The sequence below is a fragment of the Solanum verrucosum genome, unplaced genomic scaffold (genome assembly GCF_900185275.1).
Source record: "Solanum verrucosum unplaced genomic scaffold, falcon-dt-bn FXZP01000235.1, whole genome shotgun sequence".
Taxonomy (NCBI): Eukaryota; Viridiplantae; Streptophyta; class Magnoliopsida; order Solanales; family Solanaceae; genus Solanum; species Solanum verrucosum.
Genome location: NW_026019948.1, coordinates 1,524,976 through 1,547,764, shown reverse-complemented (window position 1 = coordinate 1,547,764; position 22,789 = coordinate 1,524,976). Strand labels below are relative to the sequence as shown.

Sequence of the window (22,789 nt, the reverse complement as noted above, 5' to 3'; positions counted from 1 at the left end):
AGAATGAGCACGACGAGACTTACAAGCACGAAATACATAGTGAACGTTTAGATATACTTGTATGAGTTCGTAGTTACAATCATGTTGTATTGGGTCATTGCAGTTATCTAAACACAGAACAAAGAGTACTTTCAATGAAAATGTTCAGTGCTGGATTGTAAGCAGAAGCAAAACAACTGTGAGATCAAGATATTACTCCAAAAGCCAGCAAAAAGATGTACTAATTGTTATATACACTGATACAAAATACCATGAGTACTGATACTACTTCCGTATCATGTCCATTAGCCTGTCGGAGATGTTGTTCATCAACATCGATAGGTAGTACTATCCTGTTCATGTTGGGAAGTACATAGAACCAGATAGACTTCATAAATCAGTCACAAACGTCTACGCTATTAACAAATTGCTACTGGATGTATGGCTGAAGTCAAGTTTTCATTTTCTGCCTTGACTTAGTAGTCACTATCAGATAAAACTTTGAACTGGTGCAGAAAGCTTTAACTCGTGTGCAGCTTGGAAAAAATCTGCTGCTTGATGGACTGATCCTTCCATCTTTGCAAGCATTCCAAGGTTAAACCACGCTTCATGGTTCGTTGGTTCTAATCGTAGAGCATTCATTAAAAAGCTTCTAGCAATAGGGGCTACGTCGTTACTCATCTTCATAAGGACTTTAGCTGTAGAAACAATGCTGGGGATATATTCTGGTTCTATTGATAGAGAAACTGTGAAGGCAACAAGAGCTTCCTTATATCTTGCTTTAGCTTGAAATAATACACCTAAAAGTATTTAAAGAATCATTTTTAGTTACTGAGAAAGAAACATATATATTTTGCACAGTTATGTTAAGACCTGTTGCATGCCAATTCCGCGGGCAGAAAAATTGAATTGCTTTGGCTCTGTTTATACATATTTCAGCATCACGCCACGACTCAAGATCTGTATATAATCCTGCTAAATCAAGCCATGCTTCAACTTCTAATCTTCTCTGAGAAGTTACCTGCAGCCCAAACAAAAAAACTTTATGACCTCCAATTTCCTTAACAAAAATTATTCCACGTATCGTATTGTGGGGATTTCATATATCAGATTGTCAGAATGATATGTATACTCAACTTTCTCAGAGGAAGTTTTAAAAAAAAGGTGTGTACCACATCATTTGTCGCGGACTCCTTTTGTGCTTGAATCAAAGCAAGTAGAATCCTGTATGTCTCTATGGCTTGCTTGGGCTGTTGTTGAGATATTTGAAGGACAGCTTTTAATCTGAGATGTTCCATTTGGTCGATTTGTCCAGTCTCATCGAGAGCAAGATCAACTATGGCTTCAGCATCTTTGAATCTCTGTTCTGCAGAAACGACTAAAGCCAACAACTTCCAAGCTTTCGCTGTACTTCCAGCCGACATTTCTGAGTAGCGCATTACATTATTAAAAGCTGGAGTCAAGTTTCTTTGGATGGCATTTTCTAATCCAAGAATAAACATAATTTCTGGATCCTCCTTGCAAACTGAAGCTGAGTTTAAGGCAGCTAATGCTTCTCTTTGGCAGAAATTTCTTTCAAAATCCGAAAGGGAAACTCTTGCAGCATTTCCATAACAGACGCCAAGAAGTTTATGAGCTTGAACTAGGAAATGTTCGTCTTGATTTTTGGCCGAGTTAATTACTTGACGAGCAAAATTTATCCCCTCGTGAGCTTGCTGCAGATCCTGAGAACACAGCTTTGCTCCCAACAAGAGAGATGGAATATAAGGTTCTTGGTTGGCTTCCGAACATCCAGAAATTTTCTTGACAAGGTTCAATGCCGTATCATTCTGACCTGCAGCACTGTAACAAAGAGCAAGTAGATACCACCTCTCTGCTCGGGTATAAACTCCGGGAATAACCTGCTCAATATGATCTGCAACAGACTCAAAGTTGTTAGAAATTGTCAGCGCGAATGTCAAATGGCTCATGACTTCAGAATCCCATATTATTTGACCATTTAGCATTCTGCTCATGAGTACAAACAACAAGAGAATTGCTTCCTCCAAGTTACTTTTAGGGGCTGTTGAACCCCACACTTGAAATTGAGCAGGAACCTCAACTTCAACGCCTCCAAAGAGTAAAGTGGTGGCTAAGTCTTTTTGTATACAGGCCAATCTTTGGGAATCCAAATTCCATGGCTTGATTAGCGCCCTTCGATATGCAAGCACAGCTTCATCCAAATATCCTGCTTGTATCCATAACTTCGGAAGTAACTCGAGTGCTTTATGAAACATCTCCAATAACTTGCAGTCTTCAGAAATTCCATCTGGTATTCCATTTGGTAATGCTGAATCGACAACATCCAGTATCATCTTGCACTCCTTAGCAGCATCTGATGAGTTAAAAATCATATGCAGCTACATCAGTACCAAAAAGCAGACAACACACCCTTCAATCCATTAGCATTGAGTTCATCTATCAATGGCATACAGAACTAAGATTGACAATACATTTTTAGTCTTCGACAACTCTGGATGCTAAGCATAGTACAACCAAATAACAATAAGGAGAAATACCAAATAACATAACGAGAAGCAGCTTTACCTTTGATTCGGCTGAGCTCTTCTAAGGATTTTGCTTTAAGCAAAATTGCTTCAAGAAGTAAACTCACAGAATGCAGTGACATTACACCAGCAGGCACGATATCACCTTTGGAACGCGGTTTTAAGGGCCTCGTTCTCTCAGAAATGGCTTTAGACATTCTCGATGACAGGGTTCTAATATCTATTCCTTGAAACACTTGAAGGGCAGCATCAAAATTCCCTCTTTGATATTCTAGCCTCCCCAACAAAGCTCTTGCTTCCTGCACCCCAAACCACAAAAGAGCCAAATCTACTTACATAAACCTTGAGACAATGCTACTAAATCGGGTGAACAAATCGATCAATCATCAATCAATCAACTATGCCTCAATACCAAACAAGATAGAGTCGACTATATGAACTATCTGTTAGTCACTCAACTAATATTTATTATCTCAGAAAATCACCAAATTCAATTTTTTTTCAACAAAGAATGTAACTTTATCAGATACCAACTATTCTTGAGTGACCATATGAGAAATCAACTCCTATCTTTAACTCAAATGCTAAATAAGTTTTAAGGGTGTTAAGGCTATTACCTCATAGTTCAAGGAAAGTGCCTCTTTTAAAGTTGATTCAACTTCATCAACTTGTGCATCATCAAGCTTTGAATCCCAATCTACTGTTCCATTTCTTGAAGAAATACCACTAGCTGAAAAATCCCTTGTGGCCAATGACTCAGGAGACTCTGGTGGTGGCTCATCAAATTTGAATTGCTCACCTGAACAAGCACACAGCATCTTCTCCAAAAAAGCAACAAAATTTCACACTTTTGTCAACTTCAAGAATCTTACTTTAGGTCCAATTCTTCCAAAAGTTCAAATCTTTCATAGTACCCTTTTATCTACAAAGCTGAAAAAAGCCAAATTTGAAGACAAAAGAGTAAATGCAATATTGGATCAGATCAAGAATTGCTATGGGCAAAAAGATTCTTATCCAAATAAGGAAAGCAAATTTGAAACTTCCAATAAAATTACAAATTTACAAAAAAAATGAAAAGCTCATGGAAGAAAAATCCCAAGAGAAGTCTTATAAAACCCAATGAAACAGAAGAATAATTTAGGAACAGAAATTAAAGAAGACAAGCAACAAAATGACAATTAAAATGCAGAGTGAAAAGGGCTAGACAAACAAGAGAATAAAACATTGAAATTACCATAAAAACAGAAAACTTTGTTTTACATGCATTGCTTTTAGTAATATAATTAGTCATGAAAGCAATTTCTAAGGAGAAGTCCTTGTTAACAGTCAAGAATTACTATTGAAAATCTATAGATAATGATATAGGGTTTAAAGATTTAAGTAGAATGGTCCATATTTGATATTTTTACCTTTTATTCTTTAGTTTACTCTAGTACTCACTTAACGCTCGTTTGATATGTAGAATAAGATGTAATGTTTTTAGTTTAGTTTAGTTTAATTTATCATAACTTGCGATTAAATTTGAGTTGTCAATGAAATTTTTTAGTATAAATTTAATTATATAATCTCGAAATAATTTAATATGTGAATCAAACAATTTTGATATTTTTTTTAATAATTTGTCCAGAAGCTGACATGGTAGCACAGATAGTTTATGGACAGGAAAAAAGTATGGGAGGGGGGCAAAAGTTGTTGCACAGTAGTAGCTGTTTGTAGATTCTCTGTTTTCTTGTTCCATCCCCACCCCACCCCACCCTATTTCTTTATTGTTTTAGGGAAGGTTACATGTTTTATTTTGTAATATTAAATCGAGCCCAAAACAGATAAAGAATATCTAAAGATGATTGAAAAATCTTTTTCAAAATTATTTTAATGAAAAAAGTAGGCATCGATTTTTCGCCATCTAAATATGAAATATGTTTTAAGAGTTGGATTATTCGCTCATTTTATATATGAGCTAGATGCAGAATATCATGAGATAGTTTAGTTCATATTTAGCGGGGGTTTTAAAGACTTGAGGGAATCTTTTGTTGTATAGCACTCCATAAAAGAAAAATTATTTGGACTCTATTTATTTTACACTACTATCATTTAATATTTTTTTTCGTGAATAAGAGGTTCTAAGAGTCAAATATCATAAAGTATTTAAAATTATTACTTCTATTACTCAGAAAAATTATTTGGACTCTATTTAGGGCCTGTTTGAATCGGCTTTTGACTTATGACTTATAAGTCAAAAGCCATAAGTTAGGATTTCTAACTTATGACTTTTGGCTTATTTTTGTTATTTTGACTTTAAAATAAGTGTTTATAAACACTTTTTAACTTTACCCAAACACTTGTTTAAAAGCTATTTTGACTTAAAAGCACCTAAAATAAGTCAATTCAAACGGGCACTTAATCTATTTTACACTACTATCATTTAATATATTTTTTTCTGAATAAGAGGTTCTAAGAGTTAAATATCATAAAGTATTTAAAATTATTACTTCTATTACTCTTATACTATAGTCTTCAGTTTTCTTGTTGTTTTGTTATGATCTTTTACTTTAGTTATCATATTATTTATTGTTGATATTTTTTTTTTCTCCTTTATTTAGCATGACTTCTTTGTTAATATATCTATTTTATTTTCATACTTGATTTAATAAATTTTACTTGAGCTAATGAACATCAAAAAAAAAAATTTTATTTTCATAAAGTAGGAATAAGACGGGTAGACACAATCCCAAACTTCACTTATAAAATTACACAATAATATATAATAATATTTTTGTTGGTATATTTAGCTTTAAAGAGGTATCTAGTCAAATATCGCAGGAAGATATTATAGTTTGAAAATAATAATGACCCTAGTTATAGAATAGGGAGACAAAAACCTCATGATACAGATGGTAGATCAAAATGACCAAAATACCCAGTGGATGACCAATTAATTGTCTTTATTTTATATTTATTTTTTCTTGTACAAGGGTAGTATGGTCATTTTGATTTGTAATAATAGGATTCCTTCATGGCAGATTTTTTGAATATAGGGTGTAAGTTATAGGTTTTGCATGTGACAAATGACAAGGTTTGCCAGAGTTGCTTTGCTGACAAAAAATGTCGTGTGGTGATAGTAATTAAGTAAATGCTTCAATTTAAATTTCGTGAGATAGAAATAAGGTTTGCGTATGTTATAATTTTCTCAACTGACAACACAAAAACAAGATCAAGAAAGATATCTAGTTTGTGAAAAAACGCTTTGTTTCCTAATGAGACAAAAGAAGACTTTGGATCGATTCTTTTGACAGTCACATCAGCAAATTTCGCTACAATTATAAGATACACAATCGTTGTTCTTGTTCCTTTAATTATATTACATTAACTCACTTATGAAATTTCACTGAATAAGTTATCTTAGTCTACTAGCTTATATTACACTTTTACTATAGTAATAGGTGAAAATTCAACATAATAAAGAAAAATCCTCCTTTAATGTATTTTTCAACTTGAAATGTTCTTAGTAGGATTTTAAAAATTGAAAAGTTAGCCTACCCATGGTGTTAAAAGGATAAAAACATTTTTAGGAGAATTTTTCTTATAGAATATCAAAGACAAAAGAAAATATTGAGAGAAAAGGTAAATGTATATTAAATAATTCAACTACGACTTTGTTGGCAAAAATGCATAACATGGGCAGCATGATGATAATTAAGTAAATGAATAATTAATATAATCATTTTAAGAATTAAGATAATGACTGATTTATTAGTATTTTTAATTTGCCTTTTTGTATTCAAAATCTCACTGGTAAAGCACAGTGCTCGAGCCACGAGGATAGTGGCCAAAAACCTATAAGAAATATGAGTGTACAATTTTGGACTATTGTCTACTGCTATCATTTTTTGAGTCCTCTACCTTAGTTGTATTTTTTATATTTTGCTTCTTGTAAAAAATGCGGTACAAAAATCTTAATAGCTTTCGTTGTTTGACAATCTAAATTTTTATTTTATTGGTGAGAATTTGATACACTTTCCAATACCGCCATCGATACAAAATTGGCACACATTTATCCTTGTGGTTTGCGATATAGTCGGGTTTTGTCCTATTTAACTAATGGAGCCATTAAAAAAGAAAATATTGCGCAAACTAGAGAGGCAAAAAATGTTTAATCCTGAACTTTTAAATATATACTTTCCGATTCAGTGGCTCAAATTTAGTGGTTAATTATTTCCTTATTATTTAATTCCTTCTTTTGTATGTACTTGATTTTTATTTTGTATAAAATGGATTTAAATTATAAAAATGACAAATGTAAAAAAAAATAAAATTGTGCATTATTAGTGCAATTTTATTTTGTTAATCAATAAGAGTTCCTTAAGCAGTAGCAGCTTCTTTTTTCAGCTACCAATTAGGATTTTGTTCAGCAACAATCCCTCCCTTGAAATACTTTTCATTACTATTCATAAGTAATTTGGAGATTAATTTTGTATCACCCATATCAATCGAGTATTTATCGTGACCCAAGCCTACCAACTTCTTTTTGTGTATGCATTTTCCAATCCAGGGGTAAAATAATAAAACGACTCATAGCTAGACAAAGTTATCAATCCCAGCTCTATGTCCATGTCATCATCATACTCGCCGCGTCAAACCATTGATATGACATCAAGAATTCTTGAAGTATTATCAAACTCAAAGATAAATACTCTTAACATGGTATAATATTTTTCTCTTTGCGGCAAACTCACACAATTTTCATTACAACACACTCATCTTATTAAAACTCTAAATTTACCCTTGTCCGTATATATTTTATTATATAAACTCATAAACAATATCAGTGGATCGAAGGTTGTTATAGCACTACGTACACGTTAATTTCTTGCTATTATTGTGTTGAGTATCGTCTTTGATTAGCTCCCCAACTTTCATCTAACATTCATTTATGAAGGAAATTTGGGTATATGTACTTACGCTTCAATGGGTGGATTTACCTAACAAAGAGGTGTTTAGCAAAAATGTGCTCTTATTGTGTAGTTTTGAGGTAGCTACAACCAATTTCCAAAATACAACACCCAAAAGTTATAAGTAGATGGTTGGACATGAATTGATGATATTTTTTTTATTTTTAAATGTTTGAAATGAAATTGAAAAGCATTATTTGAAATTTAAAGTTATGTTTGATATAATTACACAATTGAAATTATAGAAGTGAAAATTTATCTAATTGGGTCCATAATCTCCAATGAGACCAGGATATTGATGATGACGTCACACATCATATTGTAGTAGGGTGGATAAACGGAAGCTCACATCCAAGATACGGTGTGATAGAACGTTACCTCCCAAACTTTGTTTTCCAAAAAAGTGGAGATGCGTGGTGGATAAACGGAGGCTCACATCCAAGGTACAGTGTGATAGAACGTTACCTCCCAAATTTTGTTTTCCAAAAAAGTGGAGATGCGGGGTATCGATCCCCGTACCTCTCGCATGCTAAGCGAGCGCTCTACCATCTGAGCTACATCCCCAGGTGTTCTTCAAACAACATATTTTGATATTTATTCGTTCAATATTAGAATTGTTTATTAAAGCAAGAACAAGTTTGTGCAGCTAAGCTAAAATTGTGTGTATTTTTCCTAATTGGAGTAAACAAATAGGAAGATATATCTTTAACAAATTTGCTTTCGAGAGATGTTTAGGAAGTGCAACTAGTGGCACAAGTAGAATTTTTATTAAAGATATCAAAATATAAAAAAATAAATATATGAAGATATAAACAGAATTCAACACATACTATATATATTTCTATTATATAAAAGAGTGAAGGCGACCAGGGTGACCAGAGGCACTTTTGTCATTTTACCAAAATTATCAGCTTAAAACAATTGTACTTTCTGCTGCAAAATTATTGAATTTCCCAGATTACCCAACCAAGTTGTTATTATTATGATGGCCACGTGTACTTACTATCATGAAAAGCATAAAAAATAAAAATAAGTAGCCGTACTATCTAAAAATGGTGGGACCCATTTATTAAATTAATTTATATTTCATTAACACCTTTACTTTTTGCACTAAAATAAATATAAAAAGAAACAAACATGATTTAAAATGTATTAAAAAATAAAAATAAGTAGCCGTACTATCTAAAAATGGTGGGACCCATTTATTAAATCAATTTATATTTCATTAACACCTTTACTTTTTGCACTAAAATAAATATAAAAAGAAACAAACATGATTTAAAATGTATTAAAAAATAAAAATATTTACATAAAAATAAAAATTAATAAATAAAATGGATAGATAAATTAAATGAAATTCAAGTAAACTAAGAAACTAACTAAATTTTTAAATAAATAGTTTTAAAATTTCGCGAATCAAATATTAAAGAGAAATAATAAGTATTTTTCGTGTTCAATTTACGTACATTAATGATAAGAATATTTTGATAATAGAATATTTTAAATTTTAAGATTAATCAGATTATTTACTTTATTTACTTAATATTGCTATTCTTTTGTTTGAAATAAGAAGTTAAGAATCGGAACACATGAAAAATCAATACATTAATTAGAGAAGTAAAATAAATTTAAGTAGATTAATATTTAGAAAGAGATGACAAAAATAGCAAATGATTAATAGTAATTTTAAAAATTATGAATAAATTTTGGAATAAGATAAAATATCTGGATGAGGAAATCAATACGATATGTAATGATATATGTATTAAAATATCATGCTAATTTAGCATTTAATTCTAAATAGATTTTTTAAAAACAGAGAAAATGCATTTATGTTTTCAGATTGTTTGAATTTTTTTCACTAAACTGATAAAAATAACAAAAATACTTGTTCCTATAAGTTATTGTGCATGAAAAAAGAGAACCAAAAACACATTTGTATCATGCTAAAAAAATTATGTTCATTAAGACAAATTATGCATATATAGAACTTCATGTAATAGTGAAACATGCTTCTTAGTTCTAATTTTTATGTATGAGTGATAAATAAAAAATATTAATCTCTCTGTTTCAATGTGTTTGTTCTATATTGACTTGGCATGAAGTTTAAGAAATTAAGAAAGATTTTTGAATTTTGTGATTTTAAATTTTAAATTTTAAATTTTAAATATGTGAAATATAGTAAATGTCTTTTAATCTTGTGATCTTTAAATATGTTATGTGGAGTTGGAACTAAGAAACGAAAAGAAAAGGGACATTACTTTTTAATAGATTATAAAGAAAAATTCGACAGATTAATTGAAATGAATAGGATAGATTTCAAGATGATAATACATAATGGTTCATGACTTTTATATAAGATATAATCCAATCTAACAGACAAATTAACTCCGAATCCTACTAAATTTGTGTCTTATAGTAATAAATAAATAAATTGAATATTATACTTCAGAGTTTTACAACTTAAAAAATGAATCTACCCATCGCTAATATCAATAAATTCGACAGATTAATTGAAATGAATAGGATAGATTTCAAGATGATAATACATAATGATTCATGATTTTTATATAAGATATAATCCACTCTAACAGACAAATTAACTCTGAATCCTACTAAATTTGTGTCTTATAGTAATAAATAAATAAATTGAATATTATACTTCAGAGTTTTACAACTTAAAAAATGAATCTACCCATCGCTAATATCAATAAATTCGACAGATTAATTGAAATGAATAGGATAGATTTCAAGATGATAATACATAATGATTCATGATTTTTATATAAGATATAATCCAATCTAACAGACAAATTAACTCTGAATCCTACTAAATTTGTGTCTTATAGTAATAAATAAATAAATTGAATATTATAATTCAGAGTTTTACAACTTAAAAAATGAATCTACCCATCGCTAATATCAATTATACTTTAAAATATTATTGGGTTAATTTAATTTAATATTTTTTATTCAATATTCAATATTTATATTGGAGTTGCCCATTCGGATATAGAGCTCTCTATTAAGATTTTTTTTTCATATCCAAAACTCAAAATTAAGATATTTAATTAAGGATGGAGAAACACCATTCAATGCACTATATTCTTTGATGGTTATTTTTTGATATTTTTTAATACTAATTTTTTTACCAGGATCAACATTAATACATTAATTAATGTTGATCAGAATGCTATAGAAATACCTTTTAATATTTGTCAAATAATGATTAATAATTGATTAATATATATATACATACAAAATTCCAACAAAGGGGTATTGGTCGACACACTCTAGATACTTGTGCAACTCCAATTTATGACATATATGCATCACAAAAGAAAAGTTAGTTTGAAAGTATTAATATTTGATACATACATAAATATATTTTCCAATTTGGGTTCATTTGACACTTATATCATTCAACTTTGAGTGTATACAAATAAATAGCTAAATTTGTATAAAATTAAATGAGTAGAAACGAAATTGTCCTATCAAACATAACTTTAAATCGTATGCTTGTGGTACCAATATATGTCGTAAAAAAATGGGTAGAAAAATTGCACCCTGTTTAATTGTCTTTTACCATTTCTCCTTATAAATTACTCCCTCCGTCGCATTTTATGTGGCACTTTTCGGATTTCGAGATTCAAACAAGTCTAACTTTGACCATAATTTTTTCATAGATCGTTTAAACAGTTTGAATTATCAATTGTTGTGACTTATAGTACTTTTTACGTAGTTTACAAATATATGTATTTCATGTCAAAAAAATTAAAGATTTCATGCACAAATTTCCGGTCAAACTTAGATTGTTTGACTTTCGAAAAACGAAAAGTGCCACATAAATTGGGACAGAGGGAGTACTATATTACTCCTCCTCCTTGTGATTTTTCTTTATGTTTGGTACAACCCCTATGAAATTTATGAACACATTTGACTATTTTTTTCTTTAAATTGCAAAATTTAAAGAATATTGTCTTTAATCAGAAAATACTCAATCTAGCCCTAAATAGCATAGGCCGGCCAAAATAATAAGCATTTAAATTTTTATTTTATTTTATAATTAATGTTCAATATTCACATTAAAATTCGATTAATTTAAATTTGTGATGCATCAGACTCATTCGAGAGTATCACTCTCTATTAAAATTAAAAGGGAGAAACAATCATCACATACTTTGATGTTACTAAAATTATATGTTTATATATATATAAAACAAAGATATGGCATATATTAACTAAAAATTACATGCTCGTTATACTTGTCTGTCTATCTATTTCTTCCTCGCATAGCTTCGGCTTCATTTCATTTATTAACAATTTATTGGTTATGTTGGTTGGAATCCATCACTTATAGCCTAAAATCTCGAGTTCTATTTTAGGGATGAAACAATATTTTTTGTAGTAAATAATATATATCCCTAAATGAGTTTATTCACGATGTTAAAGGAAAATGGACTTCGAATTTAACTTAATTTTTAAAAAACTAATTAACGAGATGAAGACTAATTATGATATTATAATAAAAGAATAGATTTTAAACTTAATTCGATAGTCAGTACTAAAAATTAACTCATAAAGTAAAGATGGTTCGAGACTATATTAGAAAACAAATTACCAAATCCATGCTCAATATGGGATACTAACACGATGTGAACTCAAACTAGTCAAGTTAATATATATCTAGAATATCATATGGTTAAATAAAAAGAATTTATTAGGAAAAAAAAAGGATTTATGCTAGCTTCCTCTTTTGCTTTTATCCATATTCTTTTGTTCATTTCTTCAGGCGTGAGAAAGCACAAAGCTACGGACATACGCTTTGTTTTTCGAGAGTCAAACTTTATAGAGTTCGACTAACTTCTACAGATATATTTTTATCATAGTTATATGAAAATGATTATAATTTATAGTATTTTTTGTATAATTTTCGAATATCCAACATGTAAATTTTAAATATTAAATTAATCTACTCCAAGTTTCGAAAATTAGTCAAATTCACTTTCCTAAAACGAAACATGACAAGTAAAAAGAAACATAAAAAATATTAGTTATGCTAATATTATTTTCTATTGTTTGTTTGATTTTTTTGTATAAATTAAATAAATAGGATGTATTATCAGGAATTAACTCATGTATTGTTAATGCCTTAGTTTATTATATATAAAAGTAGTATCATCAAATAAAATATATGACTAAAACATATATCAATTATATCAAACGTAAATTTACAACCAAACATTATATATGTTACTAAAAATTAAGTATCAATATTATTTTTATACGCTGTATCAAACGGAATTTTAATAGTTAAAAATAAGCAAACTGAGATAACGTGAATCGATGTTATAAGTTTAAATTTTATTTGTAATTGTAGTATCGATTATGATAAGAAAGTGTTCTTAGTTTAGTTTGATAAATATATCTTTTAATCTAAATTTATTTGACATTTATGTGCTCTAACTTTGAATATACATAAATAAATAGTTAAATTTATATAGAATTGAACACGCGATTATCTTATCGTAATATGATTATACAGTAACGTGTGGGTACCAATACATGTTGAGCAAAGTGGGTAGAAAAATTGCACCCTATTTAATTTTGTCTTTTTCCATTCCTCCCTATATAAAAAATAGATATTACTCCTCCCTATGATTTTTCTTTTTGTTTGGTAAAACACATTTGAGTACTAATTTTTTCTTTAAATAGCAAAATTTAAAAAATGTGGAATAAGTCAGAAAATACCGAATCTAGCCATAAATAACATAGGCCGGCCAAAATAATGAGCATTTTTTCTTTCATTTGATATTTAATATTCACATTGAAATTTGATTATTTAAATTTGAGAATAGTATTCTCTATTCAAATTAAAAGGAAGAAACACCCTCAATCATTGCATCACATACTAATGTCACTAAAATTATATGTTTTTTTTTATATAAACAAATATATTGCATATATTAACTAAATCTAAATCACGTATAATAGGTTTCATTCCGAAGTGACACCCTCAACAAAATTTTCTCTATATTCAGGACTTGAATCCGAGACCTTTAATTAAGAATGAAACAATTTCACCATTACATCACAATCCATGTTGCTCCCATATCACTTATGTTTTGTCTTTCTTTTACTCTTCTAATCTCGAATGCTTAAAAAAAAAACAACATAAATTATCTACTGATATTAAAAACTAAAATCGCCAGGGGTAAGGAAAGGAAAAACGAGGAGAAGATATGAGGAGAAGAATTGAATCGTCATTAACAAAATAAAAATTTAAATTATCAATTATTTGAGCTATTAAAATTCTCCTACTGACTTAAATTTTATATGAAGTGAACTTAGAATAATCATGTTATAGCTTGTGATTTTTTTACTTTAATTTAGTTGTTACAGTTTGTGATTTTTTTTTATAATTTAAGCTGAATATCTTTTACTTTTATATTTACGTAATAAATAGCTAATTTATTTATTTTTCCAATAGGTAAGGATCACAACCTATTTGTCCTGCAATAACTGCTATTTTGCCCTTTTTCCTATTCAATATTTGATCACATAAATGAAATAAAATTATAAAATTTTAGGTGGTCAAAATCAGACAAATGGTCGATGTGATCTGTTCAAATTTATCGAACTTTGGCATCATCATTTCACACTTTTATTTTCAATCTTCAAGTCAACTTCAACTTCCCTTTACAATTTAAAAAAATACTGACCAGCATCAGTATCAATTACTCCTTCCAGTCCCATTTTAAGTGGCACCATTTCATTTTTGGTCAATCCCCAAAAAAATGTCACATTTTCTTATTTGATAAGTATTTAAAGGTATAATTCCTCTTTTATCCTTGTTGATCCCACTTAATCTTAAAGATAATACTCCAATACATTTATGAGGAGAGAGAAAAGTGAGTCTACTTTTTAAAGGGCAATTTGGTAAACCTTTCAAAGTCTTTATTTATTTCTTAAACTCCGTGCCCGGTCAAATGTTGCTCACATAAAATGGGACGGAGGAAGTATTAAACGAAAAATAAATTTCATTTTTTAATTTGTTTATGATTTTACGAAGTTTAGGAAAATAAAAGAATTTTTAAAATTTTATTGTCTTATATTAAAGATATGCATATTTTTTACTTTAATTTAGTTGTCTGTTTTAAATTTAATACGATATTTAAGAAAATAATAAAAGCTTTTTGATCTTCTAATAATAATGTACCAAAATGTCATTTATTTTTATAATATTAAACATATCATATCAAAAAACAAAATTAAAAAGTTTTCAAAAAAAAATAGATATATTTTTTTAAAACAAACTAAAAAAAGATTAAGAAAAAATAAATTCAAACTAACATAGTAGTCTATATCTATGTCACCCCACATACAAAATTAAAATTAAAAATCATCAAAAGACATAATTATTTTTAGATTAAAAAAGAAAGGGGGAAAATCACTAAAATGGAGAATGGATTAATCAATGAGATAATACACATATATTATTTAATTTGATCTGATATACACAACTAGATACTTAAATTTGTATAAAATCAAATATTAGATACACATATTCTTCATAATATAATACACATAAAACATGAATTGCCACATAAAACATCAAATAAAACATATATCTAGACATAAATATTAAATAAAGTCAAATTAAATTACACGTTATTCATGTATTATGTCATTATTAATTGTCCATTTGTGTTCTAAAACTTCTAGTTATCTTGTCTAGCACCTCGAAAATCACGTCACAAAATTGTCAAAATCCAAAACGAGTTGCTTACCAAATCACAAGAAGTTAAAAAGCGTCCAAATTTGTTCTTCATAAAAACAGAGCATTACGACAAAAAAGAACTACAACAGATATTCACTAACAATGGAAAACAAGAAAATGATACAATCAAATCAAATGGATCCCAAAATATGGAGTCGATTGCCAGAAGATGTATTAGAGCATTTGCTTTCATTTCTTCCATTAAAAACATTCTTGAAACTCAGATCAACTTGTAAGCATTTCAAAACTCTTCTTTTTTCACCCCCTTTCATTTCTAAACACTCCCCTTCTTCTTCTTCTTCTTCTTCACCTTTTTCTTCATTTTTCTTACTTTCACATCCACAATTCCCTAGACAATACCCTTTATTCGATACTGTTCATAACAACTGGCGGAATTTATCTCTGTGTATTTCCCCTGTTTTGCCATCTTCTTCCTCTGTTCTTTTATCTTCTTCTAATGGCTTGCTTTGTTTCAGTCGTTCAAGTTCTAGTTCTTTCATTATAACTAATGTTTTAGCTAGATCTTCTAGGGTTGTAAAATACCCAAATTTGCCTTTTTCTTTTGAGTCTGTTACTTTGATTTCTTCAGCTAATAATGGGTATAAGCTGTTTGTGATGTCTGCTTTTGGATCTTCAAGTCAAGTTTTTGTTTATGATTCTTTGGTTCATTCTTGGAGTCAATTTGGTGGATTTGATCTGATTTTAAATGAGAATCATCATCAAGAGGGGGTTTTTCATGATGGGTATTTGTGGTTTATTACACCAGAGCCTTATTTTACAGTTTGTATGGATCTTGATAATGGGGTGTGGAAAAGATCAAATTTTGAGCTGCCTAGTGAGGTTACTTTTGCTAGATTGGTGAGTGATGGGGATAAAAAAATGTTCTTGATTAGTGGAAATGGGAGTAATGGGATTTCAAGAAGCATGAAGTTGTGGGAATTGAATGGGGATTCTAAGATTTGGGTTGAAGTTGAGAATGTGCCTGAATTGATTTGTAGGAAGTTTTTATCTGTTTGTTATCATAACTATGAACATGTTTATTGTTTTTGGCATAAAGGGTTGATTTGTGTTTGTTGTTATTCTTGGCCTGAGATATTGTATTATAAGGTTTCTAGAAGGACTTGGCATTGGCTTCCTAAATGCCCTTCATTGCCTGATAAATGGAGTTGTGGATTCAGATGGTTTTCCTTTGTTCCTGAGCTATATGCCTTTGTGTAATAGTAACATCAATTGACCAACTGGGTTGTGGTGCAGTGGTGAGACTGCTCCACCCTTTATTAGAGGTCTCGGATTCGAGCTCTGGGTATGGAGAAAGTGTCATTCCTGAATGAGCCTTGCAGTGTGTGGTCTAGATTTAGTCGTGGCTCCAGTGCAGGCTCTGGACATCGGGTGGGGAAAAAAACTTAAATTGGTTCTTGAAGTTGAAGTCGTGTACTTCTGAGGAGGTCTGACCGGCAGTGTTTGGTTTTTGTTTCTTGACTCTCTTTATAGTATTTGTTTTGTTTTGGTGTATATAGAGTAGCATTATTTGTGTTGGATTTGTAACAGTTAGCAGTTATCACATATCTATGTAGGAAAATAAACCTTGTAGAAGCATTGTTTGTACGAGGTAGTGGCAAGGTCTGCGTACACTCTACCCTCCCCAGACCCCATCTAGTGGGATTTCACTGGGTATGTTGTTGTTGTTGTTGAGTGTTGTTGAATTTTGGTGTACTTTGAGAAGGAACTAAAAAGGCAGTTGAATTTCTTGTCTTGGTTTGATAACTTCGTATGACTTTATTGATCTTCGAATGTGATTGATGTCTCCTTTTTTGTGCAAAAAACTTGTTATGAACGTGGAGTGCTACTTGTGCGATACTTAATTAGGAAATCTACCCAATTTTGATTACATTTGGTGGTCATTGGATCTTCATGAAAGGGTTCTTTAGAGAAACCTCAGAGCTCAAATCCTAGAACTATAGTTTCTCTATAGTTGAAAGCTGAAGCTGAAATCACTGAATTTTAATGAATCAAAAATATCAGATAATGACACTTGAGTTGAGGGTCTATCGGAAATAGCCTTTCTATCTCCACGAGGTAGTGATATGGTCTGCGTACACTCTATTCTTCTCAGACCCCACATGTGGGATTCCACTGGGTATATTGTTGTTATTGAAAATATCAGATAATGTCATTGGAGATTTGAGTTTTCTTCATATTGATGTCATATTGATATAGGGATCTAGACTGTAAGAAGATATAAACCAGATGTACGATTTGATGAAATGCGGATCTGTCAATACTCATGCTTAACTTCTAATTGTAGTATCAGAAGCTTTTGAATGACGGTCAAAAGAACTTAACAATAACAATATATCTAGTGTAATCCATAAGGTAGGATAGAGTGTAAACATAACTTCTCCAATCTCCATACCTTGTGCAGGTAGAAAAGTTGTTTTTGATAAACCCTTGGCTCAAGGATCACAAAGTAAGCCAGTGGACCCTTTGGGGTGGCCCAGTGGTTTGAGCTTGGGACTTCCATGTTGGAGGTCTCAAGTTCGAAACCCCTTGCCAGCGAAAGCAAGGGGTTTGCCTTCTGGGTCGAGCTCGTCGCACCAGGCTTGCCTAGTGCGGATTACCTCTCCTATGTGGTTTGCGAGCTATTGCATAGGAACAGGGGTTTTACCCTGTGCGCACGCAAAGGGTAGCGGCTGTGGGTTTCCCTTGTCATCAAAAAGTAAGCCAGCGGCATCTGTTCCTACAAATGAAGATCACAAATAGAACAAAGCTGTTCTTGCTGGGATGGAACAAAAATGAGTAGCACCAAAAAGGGCAAGTGACATTCTTCTTGCCCCTGTAGTATATGTTGCTCCACAGATCACAAAAGGATTTCTGTAGTCATAATTCAACTGTGTAGCATCCCGCAAATCATTCTCAGCTACTTGCACAATACCCCCTTGTCCACATGTGTCTGTAGCATCCAGACGACCTTCAATTCAAAGATCCCTTTTGTCACCTGTTTTAGAAATTCTAAATTTGCCTCTGCGTGCCTTCAAATATCCTTCTTTGTCACCCAAGATGGGAGTTGCCAGTAGGGGCAGCTTCCTTTGGCAATTATGGAACAATACCACTCAATTCTTCTGCAAGACGCTCAGAAAAAACGGTGTGGGGTGAGGGCGGGGGTTGAGCTTAAACCGCAAAAAATTTAATCTATCCCACATAATAACTATCACTTTTACATGAATAATATGGATATTATTCGTTTTTACCCATTTAAAATGGATAAATATGAGTGAATATCCATATTAATTATCCATTTTGACACTCCTACTCAAAACTGTGGCTTAAATCATTCCATTTTACAAGAATATTTTCCTGATGCTTAATAAATGCATCAAATGCCTTAAACCATGTATTTTGCACATGTTTAGATGAATGCTCTATATTATGCTATGTTACGGGAAACTTGGGCAAGCAATGGCATTGAGTGTTTTTTCCATGAGGATATAGGTTCGGAGCGTGACACAGAGAAACAATTTATTATTTGCTAGTTCTATCATGAAGACAAGACTAATTGTTTTAGTTTAAGCTAATGGAAAAGGGAATTGGCTTAGACATATAAAATATCAAACACTTCGTGTCACAAGATTATTTACTATATATAAAAGAGACTAATTTATATTGAAAGAAATTATTTTTTTAGTAGAGGTTTTTATTCTTCAACTAATTTGGAGTTGTTAAATTATACGACGTTATTGCATCTTGGAAAGGATAAGTCTAAATTATAGTACTGGATCGGTAAAGATTATTCCGCGATGGACTTGAAATTTTTTTAAAGAGTGCGAGATATTTGGGTCTCAACTTGAATGTTTTTATATTCATTTTTGTTCCATAAAAATTTTTTTCATCCGTAATTATTGTATTATAACCAGCAAAAAACAATACCAAGGCAAAGTTAGTGTTTTAATTAGTATATGGTTAAACCCCGTCATTTGTTCGGATATTCTTGTCCGTTATAGCGAAATGCTATTTTTATAGAAAACATATAATATAGCATTATAAGAAAATTGATTACATAAAAAAACATAGCCGTTAAAGGAAAATATTACTCCATTGATTTCAATTCGATTGTCTTACTACTCTTTTAAGTCCGTTTAAAAATGATGTCTCTTTTCTTTTTTGACAGCTCTTTAATTTTAATCTTTCACTTACATTTTTTATACATTTTAAATATTTTTCATTTAAAATTATAACATTTAAATGTCTTTTATATTTTCCTTCTTAAACACCAACTTATCTTACAAGTAGAAAGTAGAATGTAAGAGGGACTAATCATCTCTTTGCTTTGTGGTCCACAATATATCTACAAATTCATTAAAAATTAGCCTAGCTAAGATCTTGTATTGACTTTTCTTGAGATCGATATGGATAATGCACCATCATGACTTTAAGACAAATTAAACATCTATTCATCCAATATTAAACATCTATCCATCAAATTTCATCTTTAATTATTTTCAAATCCAAAATTTTTGCATTCAATTTTAGGTATGTATACTTAGCTTATGACATTTGTGTTTTGTCACTTTCAAGGCAATTAAAAGAGAGCAGAAAACAAGGACTACTCTCTCTAGTTCAAAATAAATATTTTTTTGATGGATACGGAAACTTTTGATCGTCCTTGATATATTGGTCCACTCTCTTAGGGTCTTTGTTCGGCATTAACTTATTTTAGGAGATTTGGAGATCTTTGTTCGATATTAATGTAGTGGGATTCGAACTTTATTACTAATAGAGTGAAGGTTTGGACAGCTCTTTAATTGAGTTATATCTTACATATGTTTAGCATTAATTTAGTTAATGTGATATTTTCTTTGTGAAATTACTTTTAAACCCTTACTTCAATATGTTCTTCTAAATTATTATTCCTTTCTCTTTTCCTCTCCATCTTCGAGATACAAGAGTAACAAAGTGAATTGTACTTTATTTGTATATAATATTTTTTTAATTTTTTTTATTTGTATATAATATATATGTTATTCGAACCAGCTATAGGAAAATGACCTATAAATTATATTTCTTCATTCGGCATTATATGGACTACGTCAAGCTGAACACGCATTGTCTACGTAGTATTTCATAGATTTAGTATAGTACTCACAAAATATATGACGACTGTGAAAAAATTGAATCGACCAATAAATCGAACCGAAAAAATGTTATTGGGTCATTGCTATTGGGTTAACGGTTTTATAAAAAAAATATTGGGTTATCGATTCGGTATCGATTTGATATCGGTTGTTAGCATGCGGTTATTGGGTAAATTGCTAACCCATTAAGGCGATAGACAGGTAAGCTGTAATATTTTAAAAGGCATTAGCAAGGAAAATGAACAAATCACAAAGGGAGTGTTTGGGGTGAAAGGCAATATTTTCGTGAAAATTAAAGGGTCTTCTCTTACGTAGTTTTTTGTGCTTGGTAGATCATAAATAGAAAATATAAATGTACCAAAAATTATATAATTTAGATAAACACAGTAAAGATGGAGTAGGGCGAAGAGTGGAGGTGATTTGGAGTTGGTTAAATTAGCTAGGACACTATGTTGTGCTTAATCAAATAACGAACATTTTATAATTATTATAGTCAATTCATAAATATGACATTTAACTAAGCACGTGAAAAATTGAAAAATAGTTTGCATCATGCCAAACAAACTCGTACATGGTGAGTGATGCAAGTAGTAGAAATAAATCAAATCTTTTATTTCTTATTTTATGGGTCAATTCAATAGCGTCGATCTAATTAGAGGTCGTTTTTCCATTACAGCAATAAATATTAATTTGTTGGCACTAAGATATAAATAAAATATATAATCGTGTTTGGCCACTACTTCTCTCTTTTTCTCTTTTTCCGTTTTTGGGTTTTGCTTTTTCTATAATATCATCCGTGATGGAGTGATAAATACTTGTCCATCATTCTTAATTAAAGATTTCGACTATCGAGTTTAGGCCTTAAAAATAAAGTATCTTTTTTTGTAAAATACATTGTACTTCTCAAAATGAGATTTTCGATAAAAAAAGAAGTAGTATAATGTGTACTTTATATTTTTTTATTTAATCATCATCCATTTAACTTATAGTTAGACTTTGATAAAGTCAATAATAGTTTTATCGCTTTCTCTCGTCTACCGTTCGTAACACGCTTTTAGTTGTCACAACAGTTAATTATAATTAGTTAATATACTTTTTCATCTGAGTTTATGATTTAACTATGCGATTAAGTTTTTACTTATTCTTTCACCGTGTCCCATGAATTGTTCGATAATTATTAGTCAATTACTAATTATTTTTGTGACATAAACCTTATAATAAAAATAGTTTTGCCAAAAAATTAGACCGACAGACAAGGAAACTGAGTGTTGGTTGATGAAAGATCATTTAACTACTTCGTAATCATAAGTTAGGTACAAAAGAAGAAAGTTTAATTATCATCATAATTATATGCCACGTATGCATGAAAAGTACTAAATCATAATTTAATAAAAAGGCGCAGAAAAAATACCACATTAATAAAGAATAACAAATTAGCTCTTTAATTATCTTCTCTGTTACCAAACACTTATGTAGGTCCTTTTATTAAATTCAATAGGCATAAAAAGGGAATCTTCATAAACCTGATAATATCAGCTGACCAATATTTTTATTTCCTTTTTATACCCACATTTAATGTGCTAAAGCAATGATTTATAGAAAGAAATCTTTTTATCAAGAAAATAAAAATGAAAAAAACCTTTCTATCAACGAAATAAAAATAAAATATATACGTACACTCTATGATCTCTCCAGGCTGTGTTAGTTTTAAAAATGGATATTTGGTATGGACTGAGAAAAGAACTTGGGAAGGGTAAGAAAGTGAAAATAAAAAAAAGTAGTTTATTATAAAACAAGGATATTATTAGAATATTTCTTTTATCTTAATAGTATCAGATAAATAACAATTGTTTAGTACAGATTTTATTTCCATTTGGAGCAAAACAATCAAATTTCAACGTATCAATTATCATACTTCTATTAAATCGTACAGAATTTGGCATTAAATTAATTGAATATGTTTTTGTACTATATTTTATTTCTATGAATAGTAAATTAATGGAACTTCAATCTAGGCATTGATATATCTTAATTGACATATACTAAAACAGTTTTTAATCAGATTTAATTTCAATAGACGTATTAATTTATATCAAATTAATAAATACAATTGTTAATAAATAAAAAGGCAAAAATAATCAGGCGGAACAAAAAAATCTCAAATTGATAACTTGAAAAATAGAAAAATTAAGATGAAATTATGTATAAATCTCAAATTGATAACTTGAAGCTATGCATATTTTTGTTAACATGAGATCGACGAGTCTAGTGAGCACCTTCGAGGCACGGTTTTAAAGAGACTTTCACACGTGCTAAGGGAAAGGATTCGGTACGGTCAACCACGTGTCTTCTCTTTCTCCTAACCCTTAATCCACTCCCTAATATATTCCTCCTCTTCCCATTGAC

General features: G+C 30.3%; 2 protein-coding genes and 1 non-coding gene across 3 annotated transcripts; 1 reads left to right on the top strand and 2 right to left on the bottom strand.

The window, feature by feature from the left end:
* Window positions 1-187: 187 nt before the first annotated feature.
* Window positions 188-3,371, bottom strand: LOC125812897 (protein NPGR1). The gene is made up of 5 exons (XM_049492365.1): window positions 3,143-3,371; window positions 2,566-2,824; window positions 1,152-2,353; window positions 853-1,000; window positions 188-779 (listed from the first exon to the last, which is right to left on the bottom strand). Exons 1-5 carry the CDS (start codon window positions 3,341-3,343, stop codon window positions 469-471), a joined length of 2,121 nt encoding a protein of 706 aa, XP_049348322.1. The 5' UTR covers window positions 3,344-3,371; the 3' UTR covers window positions 188-468.
* Window positions 3,372-7,965: 4,594 nt separating this feature from the next.
* TRNAA-AGC (transfer RNA alanine (anticodon AGC)) lies at window positions 7,966-8,038 on the bottom strand. Its single transcript has one exon. It is a non-coding gene; the product is annotated as a tRNA-Ala (tRNA).
* A 7,299-nt stretch (window positions 8,039-15,337) lies between these two features.
* Window positions 15,338-16,476, top strand: LOC125812961 (F-box/kelch-repeat protein At5g43190). The gene has a single exon (XM_049492444.1). It carries the CDS (start codon window positions 15,357-15,359, stop codon window positions 16,470-16,472), a length of 1,116 nt encoding a protein of 371 aa, XP_049348401.1. The 5' UTR covers window positions 15,338-15,356; the 3' UTR covers window positions 16,473-16,476.
* The last annotated feature ends 6,313 nt before the right edge of the window (window positions 16,477-22,789 follow it).

Bases quoted from the DNA above. Each gene is read 5' to 3' on its own strand.
- LOC125812961 (XM_049492444.1), top strand. From the start codon at position 15,357: ATGGAAAACAAGAAAATGATACAATCAAATCAAATGGATCCCAAAATA.
- LOC125812897 (XM_049492365.1), bottom strand. From the start codon at position 3,343: ATGCTGTGTGCTTGTTCAGGTGAGCAATTCAAATTTGATGAGCCACCA. The intron at 2,825-3,142 runs GTAATAGCCTTA...TTTGGGGTGCAG, and splicing joins CACTTTCCTTGAACTATGAG to GAAGCAAGAGCTTTGTTGGG. The intron at 1,001-1,151 runs GTACACACCTTT...TTTGGGCTGCAG, and splicing joins AGTCCGCGACAAATGATGTG to GTAACTTCTCAGAGAAGATT.